Here is a 27,982-nt window from a genome sequence, read left to right as displayed (position 1 = left end):
AGGGAGACCATCGGGCCAGCACGGGGGTTGATCGGAGCCCCGCACCTGCCCCTGCTCACCTAGGAGGAGTCGGCCATGTGCTGCATCAGAGGGAAAGGAGGCGGCACCTTTAAGTAATGGAATTTAATGTAATCGTGACATGAACATAGACAGGGTGGTGGTGGGGTGACCCAGCACAGTTGGGGGTGACCTGTGCCCCCAGCCCTCTGAGGCCACCACCTCCTTGGTGGGACAAACACTGATGTGGCTGAGTGACAGCGTCGCACGGTGCGGTGGACTCTGGGAGGGCATCTCCGCGAGGCCTCAGTGGGGGTGGGGAGAGGCCGGGAGTCCCCGAGGAGGAGCCTCTGCCCCAGAGGCGCGGGCCGGGGTCAGGCCAGGCATGGGAGGGAACCCAGTGTCACGTGGGCCTCGCTGCGGAGGAGGGCACTGTGCCCTCACTAAGTGCTGCCCGAGAGCTTCAGGACAAAGGGTGGGAGGCACGGACAGTGGGGTGCACGTAAACAACAATGAACAGATGGGACAGAAACCAGGAACACTCATGAACCTGTAACATTCAACAGAACAGCAACCGAACAGCGGCCCAGTCGGCCTGGCCAGAGGCCGCGTGCAGCCAATGGCTGGGTGAGCGTCTCCCCATCTTTTTGGTGCCTATGGGCTCAACAGCACAGAAGGCTGTAGGCTGTATTTGATCTCTAGAGGGAAAGATTTCATTTCCTTCCCCTCAAACTGACTCAGGGGGCAGAGAGACAAGACTTCTCGAAGATGAGCCTCTTCCGGGAGAAAGAACCCAGAGACGAGAGTGGCAACGGCAGAGCAGGTGTGCCTGGAAGAGGAGGGGTCCCCGGGAGGAGCCGGGAGGGTGGCCAGTGGCCAGGGGTGCCCCCCCCCCCCATCCAGCAGGCTTGGCAGGTGCTTCCTCCTGGTGCTTCCGCCAGGAGCCCCAGCGCCGGGGCCGGGAGGCGCTGGCTGCAGGGCCCCTCACTGGGTGCGAAGCTGGTAATCTACAATCAGGGAGGGAGGCGTTGGTTTTCTGCTCTGTACCTGCGGTTGGGGGGGGAGTCCCCGCCCCCAGACCCAGGGGCTGCTGCACACCCACCGCCCTCTCAGCCATGCGCACCTCCGTTCTGAGTGATGTAGCGGACCCACGGCAGGGCCTGGTAGCCGCTCTTCTCGATGATCTTCAGGTAGCGCACCTAGGGCACAGGCAGCAGGGCGTGTATGCACTGTCCCCTCCTTGTCCTAGCCCCCAACCCCCCCCACCAAGGCCAGGGAGGGGAGGCTTGACAAGGACCAGGACAGCACAGGTAGAGGAGGAGATGGGTGGGGCGGGGCCTGTCACTTGCTGATGCCAAGGGAGGGAGGAGTCGCCGTGGAAGGGTGGGAGAGAGCCGGAGGTGCACCCTCAGGCCCAGCACTCCAGCAGACTCCCCAGTTCCCCGCCCCTCACAGACTTGCCATGGAGGTGCCTAGGGAAACAGGCCCCGTGGTGGCAAGTGTGTGGCCACTAGAGGCTTGGACTCGAGTTCTGGGGGTCAAACGAATCTCTGAGCTTGGGGCTGAAGCGCGGGGTCAGGTCCGAGTAGACAGGTGTGGAGAGAGGCAGAAGCAGGGCCGCACCGCCTGGGACAGGCTGTCCGGCATCCTCGCTGAAGCGGTCATCTGCAGCTCTCTGAGCCGGGACGGACCGCCAGGCCTGGCCACATCTGCACCAGGGCCCTGGCGACCCCGGCCGTACGCACCTGGATGCCGGAGGTAGTGAAGTAGGGGATCTCAAACTTGACGCCGATCGGGGGCTTGCCCTCCTTGTCCTCCGCCTCCACACTGGGCAGCCCGAAGTGGGCCCGCATCAGGTACTCCTTGCCCCCCTGCAGGAGCAGACGAGCAGAGACGGTCAGGTGGACAGCTGCCCCCAGAGAGTTCCAGGTTGCTGGCCTGGCCGGTGAGCCCCTTCCTGCGTGGCTGTGGTCACCCAGAGTCTCAGCTCCTCCAGCGCACTTACACTCACGCAGGCCTCACGGACTGTCCAGCCAGCCGTGCCAGGGGAAATCAGTGAATTCCAAGCATGCAGAGAGTTTCACAAACTCTCAGGGAGGGCAGAATAGTCGTTGTAAGGAAGCCTAGCCTGACAGGTCTCGGGAAGGAAGAGGGGGCACAGAGCACCGAGACAGTGCAGGTGCCTCTGTAGGACACGGGCCCCCTGGCCCAGGCCGGAGTCCAAGTGAACACCCCCATATGTCCAACGTCCGGGCAGCATGTGTAAGCAAGAGGGGAAAGGTCCAAGTGAGGGACGGTGAACAGAGGGAGGTGACAGAAGAGACCTGCTCCCAGAGGGCTAGGATGGGGGCAGCTCTGGCCCCGGAGGCTGAGCAGTGGCTCTGGAGATGGGGCCTGAGGCAGAGCCAGGAAGAACCGGAAGCCCAGTTCTGCATAGGAGGAAGGCATCATGCTTCCAGTCCAGGGGCCTGGTGTGCCTTGCCTACAGCAGTGGGGAGCAAAGAGAGCCCAGCTCTGGCCACACCAAGGACCGTGTAGGCCTTCATCCCCAGGCTCCTGGAAGGAGTGGCTGCCGACCAGCTGCCTCCACCCCGAGCCGGGGGCTGTCCTCGCACTTCTCGGGTAGAGCAGGGCTGCGCCCTCGTTCCCCAGGGCGGCGCTCAGGCTCCCTGCCTTGGGACGGTACCAGTCTCTGCTCACCACCCCCGAGGGGCACGAGAGTGGGGACTCCGCCCGAGTCAGGCCCATGTGCTGAGTAAAGACTCTGGGACAGTGAGGGAAGAATAATGGCGTCCTAGCAGCAGACAAAGCAGGTGGCAAAGGAATAAAATCAGCTCCACTAGTCTGTGTATGAGACAATAACCAGACCCCAAATCTGGGCCTTACGAAGACAAAAGGGAAAATGCAAGCAAAAGCACCTGCAGGGGGCAGGCCCTCCCGGCGGGGCGGTGGAAGTGGGCTCCCCTCCCCTGGGTCCGTCATGTCCATGTCCATGGGTCTGATTCTCCCACGAACGAGGCAGACCTCCAGGCTGGCTCACAGCCCAAAACACAGCTCTGTGCTGGAACGGCAGACAAAAGATCCCCCAGCAGGAGGACCAGGTGAAACAGAGCGGGGGCTGCTGTCACCGGGGAGAATTCAGGGCAAGAAGGGAGGCCAGGCCACGGTCCTGGAGGCTACAGTCCTGTGTCCACAGGGAAGGGATCATAGTCCCAAGTATCCACGGGCACGAGCTAACACGGCTGCAACCTGTTAAGCAGATGCTAGACAACAGGCAGAGGGCACCAGAGGAAGACAGTGCCAAGCGGGCAGACCTCGTGGGCTCCCTACCCGGGTAACAGAAGCCTCGTCCTCCTCTCAAGTGCACCTGCGGCATTTACAAACTCAGACCTTCCGTCAGCACGCGACAAACACGCCGAGGAATCCCAGACGTAGAAACAGTCCGAACAACACTCTCTGGCTCCAGCGCCCGCAGTGAGGACAGATGAAAGTCAGAAGGCCCGCCCCCTAGGGACTTAGGAAAGAACCACAGGGCGCTTGGGTGGCTCAGGTGGTTGAGCGTCTGCCTCGTGATTTTAGCTCAGGTCACGATCTTGGGGTCCCGCACTGGGCTCCGCACCCAGCAGACAGTCTGCTTGAGATCCTCTCGCCCTTTGCCCCTCCCCCCATGCTCATGCACGCTTGCTCTAAAATTAATAAATACATCTTTAAAAACAACAACAATAATCAACTCTACCCAGTTACAGAATTTCTAGAAGAGCAAGTCAAATATTACATGTCAGAAACTATGGGTTACACAGGTAAGGCAGGGCTCAGAGGAACATCTATGGCTTAAATACTTGTATTAATATAAATTTTAAAAGAAAATCATCAAATGAAAATATCTAATCTGAAAAATTAGAACAAAGAAAGGATGAAGAAATTCAAATCAAAGACTTATAAAAGACAGAAAAATATTACAATAAAATTAAAAAGCAAACCTGGAAAATAAAAACAAAAGGATAAGCTGCTAGGCAGCCTTATCCAGGGAACCAGAAGGCGCAAAGACACACAAGAAGAAAGAATAAGGAAGAAGTAACTGTTACAGGTGAACGGGAGGGAAAAAAGACCACTTTCTCCAACTTCGCAGACAACGGCGAAAATCTGCTTAGGATGGATCATTTTGAAGGGAAATATAATTTACCCAGTCTCCGACAGAAATGGAAACTCTGAATGACCCGATTTCTACAGAAGAGATGAAGAAAGTAGTCGAGATCTGGAAGGTCACACGGCCAAATTCTATCAACCTTCTCAAGACCAGACGATGTCCTGGCCACTTAACTGTTCCGCAGCACGGAGATGGGACACAGAGTACTTACAAAGCAGGCATAACACAAACACCTGGCAGACAGTACACCAAAAAAACAGCCTCATCAAAGTGAAACAGGTCATCAAAGTGAAAACGTCGCATACAATGTTACTGATAGAATGCAATGGTGCACGGAAAAGGAAAGATCAGGCGCAGTTTGCCAGAACGCAGGGACAGTCCAGCTCCACCCACTGACAGACCCGAACTGAGAGACACTGAAGGGGCACCTGGATAAGTCTGTCACCCATTTGTGTCAAAACCGCAGTAAAGTGGGGCTGGATCGAATCCAAAGCCCAGTGCAGCGTCGGACTTGGAAGGCATATCAGACTGGCATCTCCAGGCTGGGGCAAGACCAGGCGGCCACTGTCCATCGCGACTTACAGGTTCCAGAGACAGCAGCCAAAGCAAGGAGGCGCCAGAGCCATCAAACGCCCGAGAAGAGCAGAGGAGAAGGGAAAACTGTATCTGGCTGAAATGATACGAGAGGATATCTGAAAACCCCCGGGAACTGAAAGAAAAACTACCCCAAAGCAGACATCCGGTAAGGAACCAGGGCAGAAATTACCACGCAAATAGCGGCTACCCACCGGAGGGCACAGCGGAAGACCAGACCCCACTCACCAGGATGCTGATTTAAAGCTCATCTTAATGAGAAATGTGCAAACTGGCAGGAGCCTTGGGGGCTCCTGATGGATGGGGGGCGTTCTGCGGCTTTCATCTGGTTCCGGACACGCGGATGTGTCCCCGCTGAGGAAATTCATTGAGCTGTCCACATTTCATCTGTCTACTATTCTGCACGCTGTACTTCGATGAAAGCACTTTTTAAAACAAGAGAGACGCTATGTGAGGTACATAAGGTGAACGTGAGGACAATCCCAAAGCACTGAGGTGACAGCGGCACAGAGCCTCATAAAGGTGTTCGCGCTTCCGACTTGACTCTAAATTTAGTGCCAACAAACTGACTCTAAGACTTATAAGGAACACGAACAAGTGAGCAAGCAAGAATCACCAGGAAACAAACAAGCGATGTGTTTATGGAGGGATGGGAGTAAGTTCCGGCGGGGTGGGCCTGGCCTTATCAGATGTTAAAACACAGAATAAAGCCCTGGGTTAAAATATGGCCTTGCTGCATGGACAGAGAGACATCAGGACATTCAGAAAGACATCTTTCGCTGTGCGAAAATCTGATATTTAATAAACATGGCATTTCGAACCACTGGGGAGAAGATGGACCTTTTAGTAAACGATATTCAAAAACTGGATAACTATTTGGAAAAAGATAAAACAGGACCTGCACCTCCCCCCATTTACCAGACCCAGCTCTGAAAGCACCTGAAATCTAAGGTGAAAAATGCCACCATACAGGTTCTTGAAGTAAATATGGACGAATTCCTTTACATCTGGGAATAGCAAAGCTTTTCAAAGCATGACTTATAATTCAGATGTTATAAAAGGAAAAGATCAAGAAATCTGGCGTTAAATAATAATGAAACAAAGAATTAATTGAATCAAAAAAGGTCACACAGCGAAAACTACCAGAAACAAAGCCAAGAGAAACATTAAACTGGGGAAAACCATTTGCAACTTACATCAAAGAAAAAGTGCTCATTTTGCTTATATAGAAAGAGCTCTCGCAAACGAAGGAAATGACCAAACCTGACAGAAAAATGAGCAAGAGGTGGCTGCTACAGTTTCCAGAGAACGAAATGCAAATGGCCCTCGGACATAAGAAAAGGCGCTCCATCCTGTTTGTAAGAAAATGGCAGCGGGCCATAACCGGCACGGGCGCACACTTCCACCTTCCAGGCCCTCTGGGCACCACTGCCTGCACACCCGGACTCCAGTGCTGAACATCCTGAACACAAGGCAGGCAGCTGGGCCAGCCTGAAGTGTTCTACATTCCTGGAGCTGGTGCTGGATTCCCGAAACCCACGCTGCTCGGGCCGCAAGGCAGTCTTGTCCCCTCGAGGGAAGTTGAGTTCGGAACCAGTGTCAGAGAGAGGGCAAGGGGGGTGGGGGTGCTGCCCCGATGCGGAAGACAGGCCATTCACACACAAGCTGCCTCTCCCAGCTCCAACTTCCTCTTCCTTTCTTTGCTCAGTCAGCCCCTCGGCTCTCCGTCCACTGGCCTCCCAGAATCCCCAGCTGGGGATCACAGCCCCATGCCCTGTTTCGAGGCTGCCGCACTGTGGTGGGGACAGGGAGCAGGTGGGGTGTGCCTGGAAGTCAAGGGGTATCCCACTGGAAAGGGCACTCACCGGGAAGGACTTGATGGACCACACGATCTCGCTGTTCTCAGGGACCCACTTGACACTCCCCACTGTCGTCTTGAACTTGGGGGAGTCGGCATCGTTGGGAACAGGGATGTGGATCTCCACGTTGTTGGCTGTCGACCGCCGCTTGAACTGGCTCTTGGCCTGGAGATGAGGCCGGTGTGGCCAACGTTGTGGAAGGCAAAGGTGAGAGCCCAGCCCCCACCCAGCCTGCTCCCACCAGGGCCCTACACCCCTTGGCCTGGCCTGTGGGCCCCACCAAGCTGACCCCCAGACTTCTAGGCACAGCTCACACCCTCTCAACCACCTGAGATTCTCCTGCCCTCCAGTCCCTTTGACCTTCAGGGCTCCCCATCCTTCCCTCTGGCTCACAATGAGGCAGCACGAGCATCAGCCGCAGGCCTTATCTCCCAGGATGGGGAGCACAGAGCCCCATGGGGCCCCTGCCCTGCTTAGGACCCTGTGCCAAAGGCCCTGAACAGGCGGGGTCATCCACCAGCCCCCTCTCTTCCTGCCCGCGCCCCCAGGCTAACGCTGTGTGTGGGCTGCATGCACACCTTGATCATGTACTCGATGCGGCTGTGGGAATGCTTCTCAATCACGGACTCGATCCATATCAAGGGCTTGACCTGTGGAGGAGAGTGAAGGTGGCACTCACACACGGTCATTTTACACAGGCCCATCTCACAGAGGGGAAAACTGAGGCCCAGGGCAAGGGCCCATCTGCCCGGGTATGAGCCCAGCCTGCCAACACACAGGGCTATCGAAGGAGTCCACAGCCAGACCGCGATGGATATAGAGACCAAGGGGTCTCTGTGAAAATGCAGAACACATCATTGGGGCTGCTTAGAATGGGGTCTGGCCCCTCAGAAAGTGCAGCGCCCCAGGCTGTGGGACATGGGCTCTGTGGAGTCTGGGCGGCGGCCCGTGGGCACACTCACATGCGTGTTGAGGCGGTAGGACATGAGCTCAAACTCGCCATCTGGAGGGATGAAGGAGATGGTGCGGTCGTTCTCAAAGCGTGAGAGTCGCACACACTGGTGGAATTTCACGTCCTCCAGCTCCACGGACTTGCTTTTGCCACCTGGGGGCGGGCAAGGGTGAGGGCGGGACAGATCCTAGGCCCTCTGGGTCTCTCTGTCAGCAACACTCCCATTGTTTGGGGCTCACCCCTGGCAGAGCAGAGCTGCCTCTCAAATCTGTGGGTCATGACGGCCAAGGGGCCTGGGTTCCCAGACAACCTCCACTGTCCCTCCTTAGGCCCTCAGAAGCCTCATCGCATCCTGATGCTGGGCATATGCTAAGGGCAGGGCTGGGTGGCCTGGTTCAGTCTGAGTCCCCAGCAGCTAGGCCAGGGTCTAGCCAGGGCTGCCACTCAGGAACATTTGCTGAACAACTAGTAGACCAGGCTGGTGATGCACAATGACGGCTCAGGGCTCGCAGAGTGCCCTGGCCCCATCATCATCCCTTGGGTTCTCGGTTCCTGTCTTGGTTTTCTACCCCCCCAGAGGAGCTGTGCAGGCTGGGCCAGCCAGAGACAGGAGCCGTCCTGATGGCCCAATACCGGAGAGACCCTCAGTTCTGCTGCTGTGGAGGTAGGTCTGACAGCGCGGCCAGAGCTCCTGCGGCTGGCGGTCCAGTTTGCGAACACAGAGCCTCAGGAAGCCAGGCCCCTGGGGTCTCCCACCTCATCCAGGCCAGATGGGAGAGCTAGAGCCACTGTGTGTGGCCTTCCAGCAGCCCAGACCCCATGCCCCATGCAGGGGCAGGAGCTCCGCAGGGAGGGGAGAGAATAAGGCCTAACCTGGAGCCCGCTGCTCCCTCCAAGATGGTATAGGGCGAGTGCGACCCTCCCGGAACTTAACATCTAAGGCACTGGCCCGTGTCCTCTGGCCCATGGGGCGGTGAGGGGACTTGACTTTAGGATCTTTACTCTTCCGTACTTTCTATGTCCAGGTGTTGATTTGTTAGTTTTCACAGCTGTCTCGTACACAACGTGAAAATGTGTCTGAAGCAAGTGCTTGAGATCCGCGTATTCCCTCACACGGCTGATTATCCCCTTGGCTCTGCTCTGAGCTCAGCAGGAGGCCCGCTCCAGCCACAGGGACACAGTGGAGTTGGCAGGGTACTCACGGCCCGTGTTGTCGAAGAGGACCTTGTCGTTGAGGCCCAGGCGCAGCTCGGGCATGCCGGACAGGAAGACCCGCATCTTGATGGAGCCCACGATCTCACTGCGCAGCACGTTGCCGTTGGCACTGACCTGGGGGGTGGCAAGGCGGGTGTGACGGGACGTCCCCACTCACCACCTGCCCCTTCTCGCCATCCCCTGAGCTGGGCAAGCCTCACCTGCCTCTCATCCAGCCTCTGTGCCAGGGCCTCAGGCCACGCGGGCAGGCCTCTTTTGGAGCAGGCCATACTTGCTTTTCTTCTACTTCTACTACTTCCTAAAGATGGGGTTTCCAGGACCCTGTCCCCTCCCTGTCCCCGGGGGGGCCCTGAAGTCTGGTACCACCGATCCAAAGTAACAGTGCATTTACACAGGTATGGTAACTGACTGAGCCCCTTCTCCGCGCTGGGTGGGGCTCTGCGTGCCTCAACAGCTGCAGGACAGCGCTCTGACTAGGGCGACCCTCTACCTCACGTGCACACCAGGAAGGAACTGAGCGCAATGAGACAGTCACGGCAGGCCAGCAGGCAAGCCCTGAGACTGTCCTGAGAGCCAGGCTGCTGCAACACCTCTCACACACAAGGACACTGAGGCACAGAGCAGAGGCCACATGGTGGCTGGCAGACGTGCTGGGGCCACAGCTGGGACTGCCACCCCATATCAGCACGTCCACACGAAAAGGCGAGAGCCAGGGCTGGGAACGCAGGGGCCCAGAGGGGCCAGCCACACTCCCGTGGTGCAGGGCTGTCTCTCTTGGCAGAGGAGGTGGAGAACCCGTCCAGCCTTTAACTGGAGTGTCTGGAGAGCCCCGCATGCACACAGGTGAGCCCTCTACCTCTGAGGGAGGCACAGACCTGAGGCACCAAGTAGATGACAAGCCCAGAAAAGGCACACAACAGTCCGGAAGGCCCGCACGGTCTGGCTCCATCACCCCCAATCCCGCAGCTCACTCCACTCTGGCCACACTGTCCCCCACTGACCCCAGTGGGCAGGTACCTCCCTGTCCCCACAGCACACAGCAGCCACCTCTTCCTCCCCTGCCTCTCGCCAGCTCTGGCTGCCTGCCCACCTCTGCCCCTCCTCAGGTGACGGGCTGTGTCGGGCTGCTCACTGCTGGGCCAGCATGAGGACAGCGCCTGGGGGAAGAAGGTCCTCAGAGAGCACGTGCTAATGGGGGCCCTCGCTGGCCAGCCAGGCTCTGGCACTGACTGGCCTTACTCAGGAGGCCCTCTGGGCTCCCAGAGGTGACTGTCCCTAGATTGGGAGGGCCATCTTCTCCTTGGGGAGTAGGGACTCCTCAGCCCCCTGTAACCAAGCACGTGATCAGGGAAGGCAGGCTCAGGAAGGGTGCAGTCCACGAGGCTAATCTCAGCTCTGTGGGCAGCAACCAGGCCGGGTGGGCAAAGCAGAGATGGCTGCTGAGCTGCTGAAGGACCCCACTGCGTCCAGATCCCCAGAATCTGGAGGCCCATGTTGACTCGGCTGCCGGCTCTGCCATCAGACCCTGGAGTCTGGTGTCTGACACATCGGGGTATCCACACCTCCCTCATGCTGCTCTGTGTATGGAAGAACAGGGCTCCTTCGGGCACAGCCACATGCTGGGGTGCACTGTGCTGGACACCCCGTGAACTCCTAGTGCTTTCACATAGAGCTATTTAGAAGCCGCTCCTTGGGACTTGCTCTTCTAGCACAGGACACTCTAGAGCCAGAGAGACCATGTTCTGGGCTCAATAAACAATTCAGACAAAGGTCCTGAGACAGGAGAGGCCTGTAGTTACTGAGGCCACTGTCTTGCTCCACGACTTTAACAGTAAGAAGGCAAATATGTTTACGTTAAGTCCACTGGGAGAATTTGTTGGGGAAGTACTCTCGACAATTCCACAACGGGGAACTCACCCTTCAGGAATCCCACCCAGGGATGGGAGATGCCCCAAACACATGTCTGGGGATAAGTAAGTTTGCCTATTTCTGCACTGTCTGCAGCACCTGGAAATGGGCACAACCAAGTGAGCCGCACGATGGGATTGGCCCAGTCATGGTAATCTCTGAAGGGAAGAAGGAGCAGGCTGAAGGCGACATGGGGTCTGCTCTCAGCCCCCTTCCCTGCCACTGACTGCAAAGACGAACCTAGGCAGGGTTTACCGGCAAGCACGGAAGACGGGAAGGTGCAGCAGGGGCATCTGGGAAGAAATGGTGTAGGACAGCGCCCTCCCCACCTCCCCTTCGTGCGGAAGTGGAGAGGAAACCTGGAAGTGGAAGTAAGCACTGGGGTGCATACAGAGCTTGCAGAATCCTCTAGCTCTGGCTTTAGGGCCAGAAGAGGAACTCCTGCCTCTTAGAGCAAGTACAGAAATCCCCTAATTCCTCCCTTTTGTCTGTTCTCTCACACCCAGGCCCCAGGCCACATAGCTGCTGTTCCCAGAGGGTGGGGCAAACCCAGGATGGGAGCTCACTGCAGACAAGCATGACAGAATGGGGATCAAGAGTCCCCAGTTGGTCAAGAACCAAAAAGGGATGCCCAAGGCAACTGGAAAGTACCAGAAAGAGAGCCAAGAATGAGGAGTCCAGGAAAACAAACCCATGCAACTTGTTTATGTCTCCACGGAGCTCTCTAGAACTAGGCATGGGTGGCTATGATGCTCATTAGTATGCCAAAGACTTTGAGATACAAATTGCACAGTCCCAGACTGGCCACCAGGTGGTGCATACTCTGGATAAGCTCAAAGAGCGAACGGCAAGAACGCTTTGAAAACTGAACTGATACTCAAAGCCCACTGACTGGGGGTTGCAACTTGTGGCCTGAACCTAACCAGGTCAACTATCAGCTAAAACACAAATATTGATGCTTCTGGTATAATCTAAACAATACCTAGAATCTTAGAATATTCAAAAAGTCCAGGATCAAATCTAAACATATTTGGCGTACAAACAACCATGAAAACTTTAGCTCAGATGGAAAAATACAGTCAGCAGGTCCCAACCCTGATGCAAATGCTAGGATTATCTGACAAAGACTTTAAACAGCTAGGTAAAAATCACAAACACCCTGGTAACAAATGTTAAAATAGAAAGTCTCAGCAGGGAAACAGACTACAGGAAGAAGGATCAAATGGAATTTTTAGAGCTAATAAATACAATGACTGAAATACAAAACTTGTTAGATGGGCTCAATAGCAGAATGGGGACAAAACAGGAAAGGGTCAGTGAATTTGAAGACAGATCCAAAGGAATCATCCAATCTAAACAACCAAAAGAAAAAAAAAGTTGGGATAAAATGAACAGAACCTCAGGAACCCTTGGGTCACTGACAAAAGGTCTAACATTCATGTCCCTGGAGTTCAAAAGGAAAGGAAAAAGAATGAAGTGATGCACACCTATTTGAGGAAACACTGGCTGAAAACATCGCAATTTCTGTAGAAGACATAAGCCTACAGATTTGAGAAGCCAAACAAATCCCAAACAATAGAAACCCAAAGATATCCATACCCAGACACATCATGATCCAGCTGCTAAAAATGAAAGACAAACACAAAATTTGGAAGGCATCCTGAGAAATGCAATGTCCTACAGGGGTAAGGATTTGAGTGACTGTGGATTTCTCACCAGGAAGCATGTGGCCCTAAGGAATGGCAGGACATTTTCAAGGTGCCAAAGGAGAACTGTCAACCCAGAATCTGATAACCAGTCAAAACATCCTTCAGAATGAAGGTGAAAGGAAGACATTCTCAGATGAGGGAAAAACCAAGTGGACCTGTTCTGAAGGAACTGCTAAAAGCAGTTCTACCATTTAGGTGGAAGGGACAGGATCCCAGAAGGAAAACTGGAAAGTCAGGGAATGAAGGGAAAGCAACAGAAGTGGCAAATGTCTGGGTTATGTGGAAGACTGTTATTCTTCCACTCTGGACTGCTGTCAGTGTTTGAGAATTGAAAGCAAAAATCTTAACACTGTGTGGGATGCCTGGGTGGCTCAGTCGGTTGAGCATCTGCCTTTGGCTCAAGTCAGGATTCCGGGCTCCCTACTCAGTGGGGAGTTTGCCTGTCCTCCCTCTGCTCCTCCCCGCTTCTCACGCTCTCCCTCACTTCCTCATTCATGTTCACATGTCCTCTCAAAAAAAAATACATAAAATCATTAAAAAAAATCATAACACTGTCTGATGTGGTTTCCAATGTATCTAGGTGGATATATGGAACAACTCTAGCATCAAGGGGTAGGAAAGTTTCTGGATTCCAACTGAAATGAGAAAATATTGATTCTAAGTAGATGATGAAAAGATAAGTATGCATTTTATAGCAACAACTAGGAAAAAACTATACAGAAATATAGTAATGACCATGATGAAGAAATGAAATGGAAAACTAAAAATACCCAGACCATAGAAGGATAGAGGAGAAAAAAATACCAAAGGAATAAAAAATAGAGGGAACAAAAAGAAAACAAGTAATACAATGGTAGATTTTAATCTAACAAATTAATAGTTACTATAAGTATAAATGCTCTAAACATATCAATTAAAAGACAAACTCCTAGAATAGATTTTAAAAAATGACCCAGTTTGAGCACTGGGTAATATATGGAAGTGTTGAATCTACATAAAAACCTTTAAAAAATGACCCAGTTATATGCTGTCTACAAGATATATGATACATGTAAGTTAAAAGTAAAAGGACAGGGTGCCTGCCTGGCTTAGTCAGTAGAGTGTGTGACTCTTGATCTCAGGGTTGTGAGTTTGAGCCCCAAACTGGGGGTAGAGATTACTAAAAAATAAGATCCTTAAAAATAAAATAAAAGGATTAGAAAAAGAAGTAAAAGGATAGAAAGACACATAATGTGTAAACACTGATTGGAAGAATCTGGAATAACAATATTAATAGCAAAACAGAGTTCAGAGTAAAAAAATTACCAGGGATAAAGAGGGACATCATATAATGATAAAAGAAAGGGTTAGTTCACCAAGGAAACATAAGAATCCTAAATGTGCTTGTGCTTATCGGCACAGTGTCAAAATCTGCTAAGCAAACGCATTAATTTACAATTAACAGCTGGAGATTTTAACACTGTCAATGATAGTTAGAACTAGTAGACAGAAAATTAGCAAAAAAAGCTAGAAGAATTGAACAACATCACCAAAAGGATTTAATTGGCATTGACAGAACACCCAACAAAAGCAAAATATACATTTTCTTCAAGTGCATAGAACATTCACCAAGATAGATTAAATTCTGGGTCATTAAAGTAAAGTTTAACAAAATTTAAAGAACTGACATTATTAAAAGTAGATTCTTAGATGATAATGCAATTAAATTAAAAATCAGTGACAGAAAAATTTGTGAACATTTAAAAATTAAACAACACACTTTTGTTAAATAATCTATGGGTCAAAAAGGAAGTCTCAAGGGAAATTTGAACATATCCTGAACAAAAATGATAATACAGCAAACTAATTATGGGATGGAGCTAACACAGTACTTATATATTAACAGCATTATTTATATTTATATTTATTTATAGCAAAGAGGAAAGGTTTCAAATCAGTATCTTCAGTTTCCAGCTAAAGAAACTAGAAAAAGTGAGCAAAATAAACTCAAATCACAGAGAAGAAAATACTGGTGCTAATAGCAGAAATCAATGAAATTGAAAACAGGAAAACAACAGAGAAAATCAAAAAGAAAATCAAAAGCCACTTGTTGGTAAAGATCGATAAAATAGATGAAACTCTCACAAAACTGACAAAGAAAAAAAAAATGACATAAATGGCCAATATCCGGAATGAAAGAGGGGACAACAGCATAGACCCCGCAGACATTAAAGAGACAATAAGGGAATACCATAAACAACACTATGCATATAAACTCAATGACTTCGAGGAAATGGAACAGCTTCTTAAAAATAACACACTACCAAAACTCACCCAAGATGAAGAGAAAATCTGAATAATCCTATAACCATTACAGGATTAAAATTTGTGGCTAAAATTATCCTGAAAAAGGGATGCCTGGGTGGCTCAGTTGGTTAAGTGTTCAATTCTTGATTTTGGCCTAAGTCATGATCTCAAGGTGATGAGATCGAGCCCCATATCAGCCTCCACTGGGTGTGGGGCCTGCTTAAGATTCTCTCCTTCTGACCATCCTCTCTTAAAACAAAAATTCTGAAAAAGATATCTCTAGGCTCAGAGTTTCACAGATGAATTCCACTAAATAAAATAAAAAATACACAATTTATGATACCTTCAAAAAAATGAAATAGTTAGGTATAACTCTAACAAAACATACACATGGTAAAAAACTACCAAACATTGATGAAAGAAATCAAAGCTGACCTAACCAGAGAAACAGATATATAGCATTTGTGGCTTTTGAGACTTAATATACTAAAGATATCAGTTTTCTCCCACACTGATTAATAGAGTTATTTAATAAAATACCAATCAAAATCCCAGCAGGATTTTTTTGTAGATATAGACAAGCCAATTCTAAAATTTTATACAGAGGAACTAAATAGCTAAAAAGATTCTGAAAAAGAAGAATGCTGACAGGACCACATAGTCTGATTTTCAGACTTAATAAAGTTACAGTTATCAAGACAGTGAGGTATGGGCGAATGAACAGATATACAGATCAATGGAACAGAAGAGAGTCCAGAAATAGACTCGCATGAATATGGCCAGCTGCTTTCTGACAAAAATATAAAAGCAATTCAGTGGAGAAAGGGTCAGCTTGGAAAAAAAAAATGATACTGGAACAACTGCAAAACACTGTTCCAGATTTTTTAAAAATACATATAAATCTCCTACCTTATATAAAACTTAACTCAAAACTGATCATAAATGTAAAACTATAAAACTTTCTGAAGAAATTTAAGAAGAAACCTATATGACCTTGGGTTTGGCAATGAGTTCTCAGACATGGCACCAAAAACACACAGACCAAAAAATCAGTAAGTGTACTTTGTCAAAATTAAAAACTTTTGTCCTGTGAAAGACACTGCACTGAAAGCATGAAAAGACAAGTGACAGACCGGGAGAAAATATCTGCAAATCACATCTGATGAAAGACGTGTATCCAGAATTCACGAAGAACTTTCAAAATCCAACAATCAGGAAAACAACAACCCAGTTTAAAAATACTCAAAAGACATGAAAAGACACTTCTCCAAAGATGATATATGGATGACAAAGAAGTCCGCGAAGAGGTGGTTATAGTTAGCCATCAGGGGAATTACAAATTACAAATTAAAGCCATGACGAGCTAACACGACACACCGATGAGGATGGCGAAAATCGAAACACCGATCAAGGGTGTGGGGCAGCCAGAACTCTCCTCCACTGCTGGTGGAAAGGCGAAGATGCTGCAGCCACTTTGGAAGACGGTTTGGCAGTTTCTTACAAAGTTAACACGCACTTACCATAGGACCCAGCAATCTCCCTCCTGGGAATTTGCCCTAGAGAAATGAAAACTTCTGTCCACACGCAAACCTGTATGTGAAACGTTTACAGCATCTCTATTCACAACTCCCCAACATTAGGAACAACCCAACAGCCCTTCAATCGGTGAATGGACCCACAAGGTGTGGTTCAGGATATAAAATAAATGTAAAGTAAATATAAGAAGAAACAAACTTTTGATAAACACGGTTAACTTGGAATCTCAAAGGCATTATGCGAAGTGGAAGCCAGACTCAGAAGGTCACATACTGTATGATTCTGTTTATAGGATAATCCCAAAACAACATTGGAGTAGTCCCCCCTTTATCTGCAGGAGATACGTTCCAAGACCCCATGGATGCCTGAAGCCACAGACAATAACGAAACTTCTATGTACTATGTTTATTCCTATACATATATTTCTCTAGTGAAGTTTAATTTATCGAGGCACAGTGAGAGATGAACAATGAACTAATAATAAAAATGGACAATCAGAACAATATACTATAAGAAAAGGTATGTGAATGTGGTTTCTCTCTCTCTCTCAACATGTGATTGTACTAGACCACGGGCCTGGTGATGCAGCGTGTGGCTGCTACCAACCTTCTGACAATAGTCCGGAGGAGCACCCTCGGATTCCAGACCACGGTTGACTAGGGAAGAGAAACGATGGAGGGTGGGGGCTCCCGGACAGTGAGGGGGACCACAGCGGTGGCCGCTGGGCGGAGGGGGGGGCAGAAGGCGGGGACTACCAATGGGCTGCAGGAGGGAGGCTTTAGACGGGATGTGTATCCTGATTATGGCAGTGGGCTACAAAAATCTGCACATGTGCTAAATTTAACAGACAAGAAGGTCAATTTTACTTAGTGATAATTTAAAAAATAAAATCAAAGGAAAAAGCAAACCTGCACAAAACAGCCAAACAACAAGGAAAGAAGCTGTGGGAGAACCACACCTTGCTGCTCTCAGCTTTACGGAGAGACCGCGCGTTTGCGGATGTGTAGGGGGGGTGGGATGACAGCGAGTCTTCAGTGAGGTGGTCTGTCTGAATGCGGAGGCCTTTGCCTTCTCACTTTCCGCCCTGCTTTAAACAGCAACAGCGCAGTGTGCCCGCAGAGACTCTGAATAGGAACAAGAGCTAGCCGAGAGCACAGGCGCCCCAGGGGCCCCGCGGGGCCTAACCTGAAAGGCCTGGTCAGCATCACACAGAAAGTAAATGTCTCTCAGGGCCTGGCTGGTTTTAAAAGTCTAGCTGCTTCTTCTTCAATCACGGAGAAGACTAAATTTCTCTAAAAGCAGCAAAGAAAGGAAAGGGAACCTACCAAGAGGTTGACAGATTCGATGACGTCCAAGAACACCTCGTTCTTCCGGTACTTGATGCCTTCGGACCGCCAGGACACTGCGTTGGTGACGGTGGCTGGGGGCCTCGGGGCCCCCGTTTCCAGCTTGTGGCCTTCCTGAGTGATGTATCTGTGGGACCACACCCAAGGTCAGGAGCTGAGGCACCGGCATTTGGAAAACAGTCAAGAAGCCCCAACAAACTCATTACACTGAGTGTAGAGCGTACAATTTGGGGGCGGGGGGTGGCAAGGAGACAGCAGTTGAGAGGAAAACAAGGAATGGGCACCACCTGCTCTCCTGCTCGGCGGGCGGAGGGGACTGACCCCTGGCAGGGGGGGGAGCTGGTGACCCCAATCCCACCTGGGGACTGATGGGCGCGGGATGCCAGCCAGTCATGTGGCTTCCCCGAGTGTCCCCTGCACCATGTAAAATGGGGAGCCACGCCCCTCACGCAAAGGCGTGAAGGTAAAGCTTTTGCCATAGGGCCTGGTGCCCAGGAGGGACTTGATCTGCCCGCCCTGGTGTAAAGGGCAGGGCTGCCAAGAAGAATGCGTTTTTCTCTTGGCCTCATGTATGACAATGAAAAGAGAGGGAGGTGATTCCCTAACGACAAGGCACGTAGTGCACCACCTAGCACGAGCGACATGAATCTACGCCCACCCGGGAGCCCGCAAACGCCCAGGTTCGGCCAGAGACGCAGACGGGGTGGCGGCTCACAACGGGAAGGTGCTTTCATTTCCTCCTGTCTCCGCACCTGATGACATCAACACTGTGATGTCGCCAGGCTCGGGTCCCCCACCCCACCCACTCACTCCTGCAGGATCTTGCTGTCGGTGGTCTGGGGGTAGCCAAAGTCCATGAGCTCATCCAGCAGCTCGTAGATGATGACAAAGTTATCACGGATACTCTCCTCCTCCAGCTCCTTGAAGTACTCAGAGAACACCTGCAGTGGGGCGGCAGATGGGTGACACGGGGCCAAGCAAGGGGAAGCACCTGCAGGAAGCCACTTGGCCTTCAGGCCCCAGAGCCCACAGCCCTCTTGCCCACTCACTGCATCTGCCTATGTGCGAGGCTGGGCGACAGGCCACAGATGAGGCCTCGGCTCAGAGACTGGGCAGGAGGACAGCACTGGCTGCCGGAGAGGCAAGGAGCAGGCTGCGGTGCAGGCATCCTCGGGGGCCTGGCAGAGCTCTGCATCTCCATCCCTGTGGGTTCCCTCTCTTCTCCATCCCGATGGCCCCCACTGGGTCTAGGGTCCCATTAGAGCTTCTCTTTAATCCCCACTGTTAACTGTCACCCTGAGCGTGTCACAAGTGACTCAGGTGAGGGGCAACAGCCACGGGGGACAGAACAAGGTGTTCTTCTGGACTCTTCCAACTCCCCTGAGCTGTGACACATCTCCCCCAGTTCAACAGGAAATTAAGAGGATCAAAGAACGGAAGGGAGAAAAGTTTCATTAGCACTAACCCTGAAGGAAAGTCACCAAGGCAAAAAGGAAATGCCAAATGCTGCAGGGAGAAGAAACTTCCTCCTTCCCCTACTCTGGTCCGCTGATCTCCCTCTGCATCCTGGGGCCAGCCGCTGGGTCCTACTCTACTCTACTCTGGGTCCTTCTCTACTCGGAAGTCACTCCTGCAACGGCGCCACTGCTCTGGGACGAGCACCTACTCCTCAGCCCGGACTCAGGCTCCCCAGGGGGACACACACTCTCCTGCCCCTGTGTTCTCATCGCCCAGACCAGCCCATTCCCCAGTGTTCAGCACTTGTGGCTCCTGAGCTAGCTGCACATGGCACCACCTGGGCGACCATAGCTCTCCTGGGCCCACCCAGGCCTCCTGGGTCTGGTTCTCCACTTTCTTCAACCCCCCCGGCCCCTGCTCCAGTCAGGCCCTCCATTTACCCTATGGAAGCTTGCAGCAACTTCCTCATTGGCCTCCTGCCGCCTTCTAGTTCCTCCTCCATTTAGCAGCCTGCCAGATGCTCTCAACTCCAGTCAGGTCTTGTCAATCTCCCGTTTCAAGTTCCCCACCATCTCTCATCACACTTAGAATGAAATCCAAATTCCCCCCAGCCCCTCTGCGTCCCTAACCCCAGTCCAGCTCCACCAACCTTGCTGACCTCAGCCTCACACTGTCCTGAGCACACTGGCCAGCCCGATGCTCCCTGACTATACCATCCCACATGCACTCCTGCCCCGGGGCCTTTGCATGTGCTGCTCTCACTGCCTCCCCATCTCTGAGCAGAATCTGGTTCTGCCCTCCTCCTGGCTAGCCTACCTTGCTAAGCTCTGACTCTCAGCTGGGCACCTGCCACTCTTCCCCAGCCAATCCTGGATTCAGGGCGCAATGATCTGCCCCGAGCTCTGCCTCTTGTTCACTTTCCCCTCCTCACCATGTCAGATGGACAACGAAGGCCATAAAATCCCACACGTGGGGAGCTAGAGCTCCCCCTTCCCATTTCCCGGGGTTCTAGCCCTGCAACTCCCTAGGGTGCTACAGCCCTCAGGGGGTGTGGGCAGAGCCAGGGTGACTGTGGTTCGACTCACCTGAACCACCTTATAAAGGAAGGAGAACACCAGCGACACGCATGCGTTCTTCTTCGACGTGGCGACCACTGCATGGCGGCCCCAGTTAAGGAGTGTTCAGAGGCCTGGGTTGGTACCTTGCAGACCCCGGTTCACCACAGGTCTGAGGGGGACCCCACAGCCATGCGGGGTTTAGAACCTCCCTCAACCCAACCCCAGACATTCACTTGGCCTTCAGTGAGTTACTGAGCTTATGGCCTGAGCCAGGCCTGAGACATAGCAGTCACCCAACATCGCCCAGACCCAGGTCCCCAAGGGAGTCCTCCATGACAGAGAAGCAGCAAGGGGCACAGGGAGCCCACCCCAGCCACTGGGTTGGTGGAGAGGGGCTGCCGTGAGGAGCTGCTACCTGAGCCGAGAGCCAAAGCTCAGGATGGTGGTGGGGGTGCACCTTGGATGGGGTGAACGTCCCGGGGTAGGGAGCAGAAAAGCAGGACTACAACTGGTCCTTCTCCAAAGCCAGTGGCTTAGGCGATCCCCCTGAGGCCCAGGGCTCCCCAGCCAGGCTCCAGCAGAGGCAGCCAGGGGCAGCACTGGCTCAAGCCCTTCCTGCAAGCCTTGGCTCCTAAAGCAAACCTTTGTAATGGCCTCTCCATTTTCCTACTTGTTTGATGGGGGCCTGACAGTGGATTCATCGAGGTGATGTGTGTAACATGTGCGGCACAGACTCTTCCTCCAGCACAGGGGAGGGGCCCTGCCTCACGGGGGCAGCGTGTGCTACACACTTCCCGTTCCTTTCCCTGAAGGGCCTCGAGCCACCTGGGAAGGCTGGTTCCTCCACTGCAGGCCCATGTGCTGTGCCCTGGACGTACCCGTTCATGACACACCCGTGCCGCCCGGCCCCTGGGGCTGAGCCCAGAGCTCCAGGCAGAAGGAATGCCGGGGCCCATGTCCACCTCACTTCCTGCGCAGAGCAGGGACCCGGGAAACCGATGGTGGGCCAGTCAAAGGAGTGCTGGCCTCTGTCCTCCAGCCTGGGATCACATGCCCTTCTGCTGCTTTCTAAGGAGGGACAGCAGGCCCTCAAGGCCGGGCCCTGCTGGAAACTGTCACCGACAGTGGAACCAGGGAGCAGGAAGGGGAGGGCAGCAGCACCCAGAGAGGTGAGCGGCTGCCGTCTCCTCCCCGGGTCCAACTGGGGACTGGTCAGATGGCTCCTGCTGCGCTCACACCAACACCACCTCCACACCTGGGCAGCCACCGCCCGGACCCAGGGCAGCTTCACAGACTGCCAACCCCTGGGCTACAGGCTGCCTGTGGTACTCTGAAGCCACCCCCCAGGCCCTCTGGAGCGGGAGGGGAAGGAGCAACAAAGGCTGCAGGAGCGGGACCTCAGGGAGCTCTCGGCTGCCCATGCGTGCCTGTGTGTGTGCGCACAGCAAGCCCCGGGGAGCTGCCCCGCAAAGGGATACGATACAGATTGTTGTGCTTGATCCACATGAAGCGGACACCCCCGTGGGCCAGGATGGGCGACAGCATCCCCTCCTCCTCCTTCTCCATCAGGATAGGCATGAAGTGCTCCACCTCCGACATGTCCACGTCGCCGCGGTAATTCCGGCAGATGAGCACCTGGGCAGGGGCGGGAAGGAACACTGCTTTCACCGTGAGCCTACAAGCCAGGTGCCTGGAGTGGGAAGGTGGCTAGCTAGTCACAGCCCTGTCCATCAGAGACTCCAGGCCATGCTGATCTCTGTCCCCCAGGGAATTCCTCAAGGAGAGCATTTCCCAAAGTGAATGCCACAGGGGCAGCCGGCTGCTCTGCAGGGGAAGGGAATAGGGGACAAGGGGCTGGGACTGAGCCAACTGCAGGGTGCCAGGTTAAAACAACATCCTGTCAGCTCTCTCGATGCAGACCTTCCCAGGGCCTTGCCTATGCTAACACACCCCACTCTTCTGCCTGTGTCGGGGTGCCTGCCCATTCAGGGGACACCGCTGGATGTCCGTGTCCACCAGAATCCCCCTGTGGCCCGAGAAGCACCTCCTAGCGCTGCTGCTTCTTTCTTGCTCTTTCACAGCCTCTGGGTGAGGACACGCAGCACCCAGAACCCTCATCTGCTGCTCCCGGAGACTTAACATGGGACAAGCACATGGGGAAAGTCTGGCAGGCTCTCACACAGGGAGACCTAGTGTAAGATCCAGCCATTCCTCTCTTAGATATTTACCCAAGAGAAGCGAAATCATACATACACACCAAGACCCGTATTCGCTGCAGTTTTACTGTAAACAGATCAGGCTGGAAGGAGAGCCAGCGTCCTCCAACGGGCGAATGGAAATAAGAACTCTGTCCATCCACAGCGCGGAAGCCTCCTCAGCCACGACAAGGAACGACTACTGCCATGAGTGGCAGCACGACGGACTCCTAGGACCACTGGGCCAGGAGAGCGACCAGACAACGGGCAGCATATCCCGGCCCAGGGGACTGCGCTTACATAAAGCCCTCACAAAAGGTGACAGAAAACACACCCATGGCAGCCCAGGGATGGGCTCGACACAAGGGGAGTGAGGAAGCCTCGGGGGTGATGGAGTGTGTGCATGCGGCTTCCCGGGTTTACACAATGACTGAACTCATCACATAAACGCGGTTTGGAACATGAAAGCGACCCCTCCCGGAAGGGATAAAGAGGAGGCCGAGCTCTGCCAGGCTGCACAATGCTCTCTCTGGAGATGGGTGCTCTGGGCGGCCGTGCCTGAGTCAGCCCTGGGCCCCCGGTTGCCCGTGTGTGCCGGGCTGCTGCCACGAGCCCGGGAGGACAGCGGCAGCAGGACTTGGCACCAAGGCAAGAGGGACCCTGCAGAGCTGACCACACTGGCAGCGCCGGCCTCAGAACCTCTAGTTCCACAAAATACATTGTCTTTGTTGTTTCAAGCCAGGACAGAGAGAGAATCAGAGAGAGAGAGTCAAAAACGAGAACCTCTTTCCTAGTTTCCCTTTCCTGGTCTGTGTCCTCTTCCTGCGAGGTCCAGAAGGCCTTAAGGAGCCAGCATCCAGTGGGCCAGGGCACATGGGCCAGGGCGGGGCTAATTCTTGCCGGGAACAGACAAGGCGGGACTGTTACTTTTAGATAGATGCACAGTCTGCCCGTGGTCACATGGCCTGTCCGCGGTCACACAGCCAGGAGAGGTGAGTCTGGATTCTAACCAGTTCTCACCCCCTGCATTGCCTCTTCTGCTCCCTGAACATGGCTTTCCTGGCTTCCCAAGGCCCACCTTCTTCCCCAGGTATACAGTTTTGGGGACTGCTGCTGGCAGGGAGCCCCAAGTCCCCAGAATGGTCAGAGGAAAGAGCAGGGAGCAACTTCTCTTGCTCACCTTCTTCACCAGGGCTGGAGAGAGGCCCACTCACCCCCCCAGCAGGCACTGTGTGCCCCTCTGCCGTACACCGGGCCGGACCTGGGGACACGGAGGTGACCAAAACAGAGTCCCTGCACTGGGACACTTGCTTAGGAGGAACTGAGAGCTTCCTGAGGGTGTGACCTTCAAACTGAGGCCAGAAGGGATGGGGGGAATAGAGGCAGGGGGACCAAGATAGCTGAAGCCACGGGGTAGAGCTGGGGGTGCAGCCCATGGTGGGACCTGTGAGTGCTGGGTAGATGGAGTGAGGAGAACCTCAGAACTTGGGCTGCAGGTCCCAGATGAGAGGCCAAAGGCAGGAGACAAGACAGATTGAAGGGAGGCAGGCAACATTGAGACAAAACTATATCCCTATGGCTGCTCTTGACCCCCACAATTCCTTCCCCACAAAAAAAGAGGGGTCTTCTTAAGCAGAACTCAGACTGGGATTCCCCCTGCTGAAACTGCTGTCTACCCCAGTCTCCCCCATCCTGAAAGCAAACTGCACGTTGAACTCCATGGCAAACCGGTTCTTCATGGCTCCGCCGATGCCTCTCAGTCCATCTCGCCCCTCACTCCCCCACCCTCAGGTCACTCCATTCCAGCCATCCTGGTCCCCCAGCCACTCTCTGAGCCCTCCACAACTGTTCCTGCCTCAAGGCCTCAGCACCTGCAGCTCCCTCTGCCCAGAATGCCCCAGCCTCTTCTAACTTCTCAAGCCTCAGGTCAGGCGGCACCTCCAAGAAGTCAGAGAGAGCAGACCCTGTCCCTCCCTAGCCCAGCGCCACTTGTCCTTCACTGCCCACAACACCGCTGCACTATAATTTCTATCCTCTTTTATGGTCTGTCCCTTCTACCAGAGTCTAACACTCCCTGAGAATGATGACCACTTCTAACTTGTTCACAACTGTGTCCCAGCACCCACAACACAGCCTGATCCTGGTGGGTGCTCAGTGAATGTCTGTGGGGTGAACATGGGGTAAGGAGAGAAAGGAGGCTGGGATAATGCCCAGGTCTCCAATGAGGGCAGTCCCGTGGATGGTGGTATCACTCACTGAGATGGGGACAGAGCCGGTCTGGGGTGGCAGCCAGCTCACTTTGGGAAATGCCAGGTCTGTGGTGGCTGTAGGACCTCCAAGGTGTCCCAGAGGACGACAGATCTCCAGATAAGTACTCTGGAATGAGGCACAAACTTGAGTCCCTGGTATAGGGATGTGAATCAAAGCCTGCCCAAAGTGTGGGTGGGACTCCTAGGCCTGAGCAGGAGGAATCAACATCCAAGGGGAGAGGCCAGTACATGGAGACAGAAATGGGCAAAATAAGAGGGGAGAACAACTCGGAGACCAAAGGGAGCCCACCAAGGAGTAGTGGTGTCAGAAGCTGCAGTGAAACCAGAAAGTAAGGGCAAGGAGAAGTCCATGAAGGCTTTCTAGCAGCTAACTGTGCCCATGCTGGTTTCCCTGGTGATCAGAGGTTCTGGCTGGCAGATAGACGTGTGGTCATGAATTTCTTAATGGGCCATTACCTTACTTTTTATTAAATATAGTCTGCACAAAAGGTCCTTTTAAAACCTGAGGTCCATGGGGAATGGAGTAATAAACAGCATGATGATTGCTGAGGACAGGAGGCAAGTCCATGATTGCCCTGGGAGCGTTCCGAAAGGCAGGTCTGGTCATGCTCCTCCCAGTCTACAATCTCCTCTGGAGGCTCCTGTTTCTCGGGATCCCACTGGTCCCTTCTGTTTCTCATTCCCATCTGGACATCCTCAACCACCCGTGGCCCTGGTGGTGCCAACCTCCAGGCTCCAGCATTACCCAGGTCTTCTGGCTCACCAGCCCCAGCAGGCTGCCCCTGACCCCTCAGGCCAACCATGATGCTTCCATGCCCACCTGACTGTCACCTGGCCCCAGCTCCGGCACCTCCCTCCTCCAGGAAGCCTTTTGTAACTGCCTCTCCTTCTGCAGCCAAAACTGAGGTTGGCATCTATATTACCTGGGACTGTGTCCACGCCCTCGCAAGCTACCTAGATCTGACCATTTGGATCCATCTGCTTCCGTGTGTCTCCCCTGCTAGATCTTGAGGCCCCAAACGGCATTAATAAGGACGGTGGGCCATGGGTGGTGCAAGCCCATCTCAAACGTCTGCTCAGAGAGTTTGCACAGTAACACCATAACCAGCCTGTGTAAGCAGTGAGGAAAACAAGGCTCAGAGAAGAGAAGGTATTTGCCTGAGGTCACCCAGCTGAGCAGCAGAGGTGGGTTTTGAACTCAGCCCTAACTGCACAGTCACGATGAGACAGTCCGCACTGGGCTTGGTGCATGCTAGGTGCTCATGAAATGTTTGCAGAAGGAATGAGAGATCTGAGATAAGGCAGCTTTTGGGAACCCCGGACACAGTGACTCCCGTGGAAGGAAGAATGCGTGTGACAAGAACACTAGGAACACTGCACCCACTTGGCCGCGGTGTGCCCTTTTGTCTTCCCTTGCCTGAGGGCTAGGGAAAGGAGTCCAGCACCGGGCCTCACTAGTTGTTGACTTTGGGTGGCACCCAGGGCAGGCGACCCACTCGAGGGACTCTCGGAAAGTGCTAGAGCGTGGTACTCTGGGATGGGGGCAGGAAGGGATAACCACCGCACCTCTTCACTCCCCCTGCTTTGGAGCTGACTCCTACTTGCCCCCCTGGGCCCAATGCCCACCTCTCTTCCAGTGATCCACGCAGGACTGGTTTAGCATTGTTGGTAGTGTTCCTCTTATGTCCAGATGCAAGAGGCCAATACTCTCACTTGCCTAGTCAGGACAGACTTGGGGGAAGGCAGCAGCCCCCCTGGAAAGGCTCTGAGATCCCTCCTTGAAGAAGTTTTCCTGGAGTCCCCTGAGAATGGCACCTGGGTCCTAGTCATGTGCAACTTTTCCTTTAGGTCTCAGCCAGATTTGTCACTCCCTCCCGGAAGCCCTCCCTGACCCCCAGCCAGGGCACAGTCTCCTATTACATCGTCACTGCTTCATGATGGCAACTGACATTGATTCTGAGATTAGTATCTCTTTCTCCCACCAGACTGTGAGCTCCAGGATTCCGATTTTGCTTACCAAAGGCAGCCCCAGGCTAAGCACCCCTAAGGAGTGTTCCCTAAATACCAGCTGACTCCTAGACCTGCCATTCTGTGACTGGTGTGACCTTGGGCAGGTGGTGCCTCTCTGTGCCTCAGTTTCTCCCTCTGCAAAATGGCCCTCCCACCATCCACTTCACTTAATCCTTTAACTCTGTGTCACGCAGAACATTAAGAAATTCACGCAGGGACTGGCCAAGAGCAATCACCGGATAAGGAGGGCGGGACTGGCCCGAGGGCACACTGTCCCCGACACGCCTCACCACCACTGGCCAAGGGTCGCACGGCCCCTGAGCGCCAGTCCTGGCTTCGAAGCTGACTGTGGCCCGCCCTCCTGGCTGCCTCGGGTTCCCCCATACCCCCACGGAGGCTTGAGCACCCGACCCACCTTGGGAGGGGGGGCCATGCAGGTGTGTTACCTAGCAACAGGGCGGGGCTCCCGAATGGAAGCCCCCGCCAGGTTACCTAGCAACAGGGTGGGGACTTCAGGTGAGGGCGACCACCCTCCTCGCCCAAGACTAGGGTGGGTCCCATTGGCGGGTTACCTAGCAACAGGGTGGGTCCCCTCCAGGGGGTGAGGCCCCACCGGTTGCCTGGCAACGGGGAGGGTGGCGAGCAGTGTGTACCTTGCCCTTTAGGTCCAGCACGTAGACGGCGCTGGCGGACATGACGGCTGCGGGAAGCCTCGGCAGCTGCCGAGGGCGGCGGCGACGGCGGGGACTGCCGGGCGTTGAGCAAGGCCGGGCGCGCCCCGCGACAGTTCGCCTCCACTTCCGGTCCGGGGAGCCGCGCGCGGACCGTTATGTCCGGTCGGGGAGGGGCTGCCAGAAAGGCGCAGGCGCGAGGCGGAGTATGCGCAGGCGCAGTACACCCGATGTGACCTTATTTCCCGCTCCTGCCTCAAACATCCCGGAAGTAAGGCCCGGAGGGGCGGGACCGGGCGTGGCCGACTGAAGCGGGCACTCGCCAAATGCCAGGCGGGGCGAGGCCAGGGAAGCTGGAAACCCCGCCCCGCCGTGGGCCAAGTGAGGTGACATACCGGTGGCAGAACCCACCTTGCGCCCAGTCCCATGAACCCCACAGTGTGGTGGGGGAGTCTAGGAATAAATAGAGTTACTATGATATGCTTTATAGGGAAAGGGAAGGCGGTGGTTACTTGGAAAGAGGCCAAACTCTCTGAATGGCAATCCAGCCTTACCAACAAGTCACCGCTTGTTACCTGTCAGTGTCAACATTCTTCAGTGCCTGTGTATTGCCTGGAATGATCTGGAAACCATGCCCCACCAAACCTCCGTGAAAAGCACTTCTCTCGTTTCTGTAGTTAGTGACCATAATGGGTGATGCAAATTGTGACCCCTGGTCAATCGATTGGGTATCTCATTGCTTTTAAGAACACTTGGGCTGTGGAGAAATGC

The 27,982-nt window shown here is 53.5% G+C and overlaps 1 protein-coding gene across 1 annotated transcript; it reads right to left on the bottom strand.

Moving 5' to 3' along the window:
- Positions 1 to 108: 108 nt before the first annotated feature.
- On the bottom strand, positions 109 to 27,344 carry AP1M1 (adaptor related protein complex 1 subunit mu 1). The gene is made up of 12 exons (XM_045991176.1): positions 27,194 to 27,344; positions 21,544 to 21,700; positions 20,093 to 20,160; positions 18,360 to 18,490; positions 17,529 to 17,676; positions 8,752 to 8,878; positions 7,560 to 7,702; positions 7,176 to 7,247; positions 6,604 to 6,762; positions 1,743 to 1,868; positions 1,121 to 1,196; positions 109 to 1,004 (listed from the first exon to the last, which is right to left on the bottom strand). The coding sequence occupies exons 1-12, from the start codon at positions 27,233 to 27,235 to the stop codon at positions 982 to 984; spliced, it is 1,272 nt and encodes a 423-aa protein (XP_045847132.1). The 5' UTR covers positions 27,236 to 27,344; the 3' UTR covers positions 109 to 981.
- Positions 27,345 to 27,982: the final 638 nt, after the last annotated feature.

This window comes from Meles meles, chromosome 20 (genome assembly GCF_922984935.1).
Source record: "Meles meles chromosome 20, mMelMel3.1 paternal haplotype, whole genome shotgun sequence".
NCBI lineage: Eukaryota > Metazoa > Chordata > Mammalia > Carnivora > Mustelidae > Meles > Meles meles.
The sequence above is the reverse complement of the archived record's forward strand: the minus strand, read 5'-3'. Positions and strand labels throughout refer to the sequence as shown.

Excerpts from the sequence above, each read along its gene's own strand:
- AP1M1 (XM_045991176.1), bottom strand. The coding sequence starts at position 27,235 with ATGTCCGCCAGCGCCGTCTACGTGCTGGACCTAAAGGGCAAG. Across the intron at positions 7,703-8,751 it reads CCTCTTCGACAACACGGGCC|GTGGCAAAAGCAAGTCCGTG; the intron begins GTGAGTACCCTG and ends GCCCGCCCCCAG. Across the intron at positions 6,763-7,175 it reads GCATCGAGTACATGATCAAG|GCCAAGAGCCAGTTCAAGCG; the intron begins GTGTGCATGCAG and ends CCTCATCTCCAG.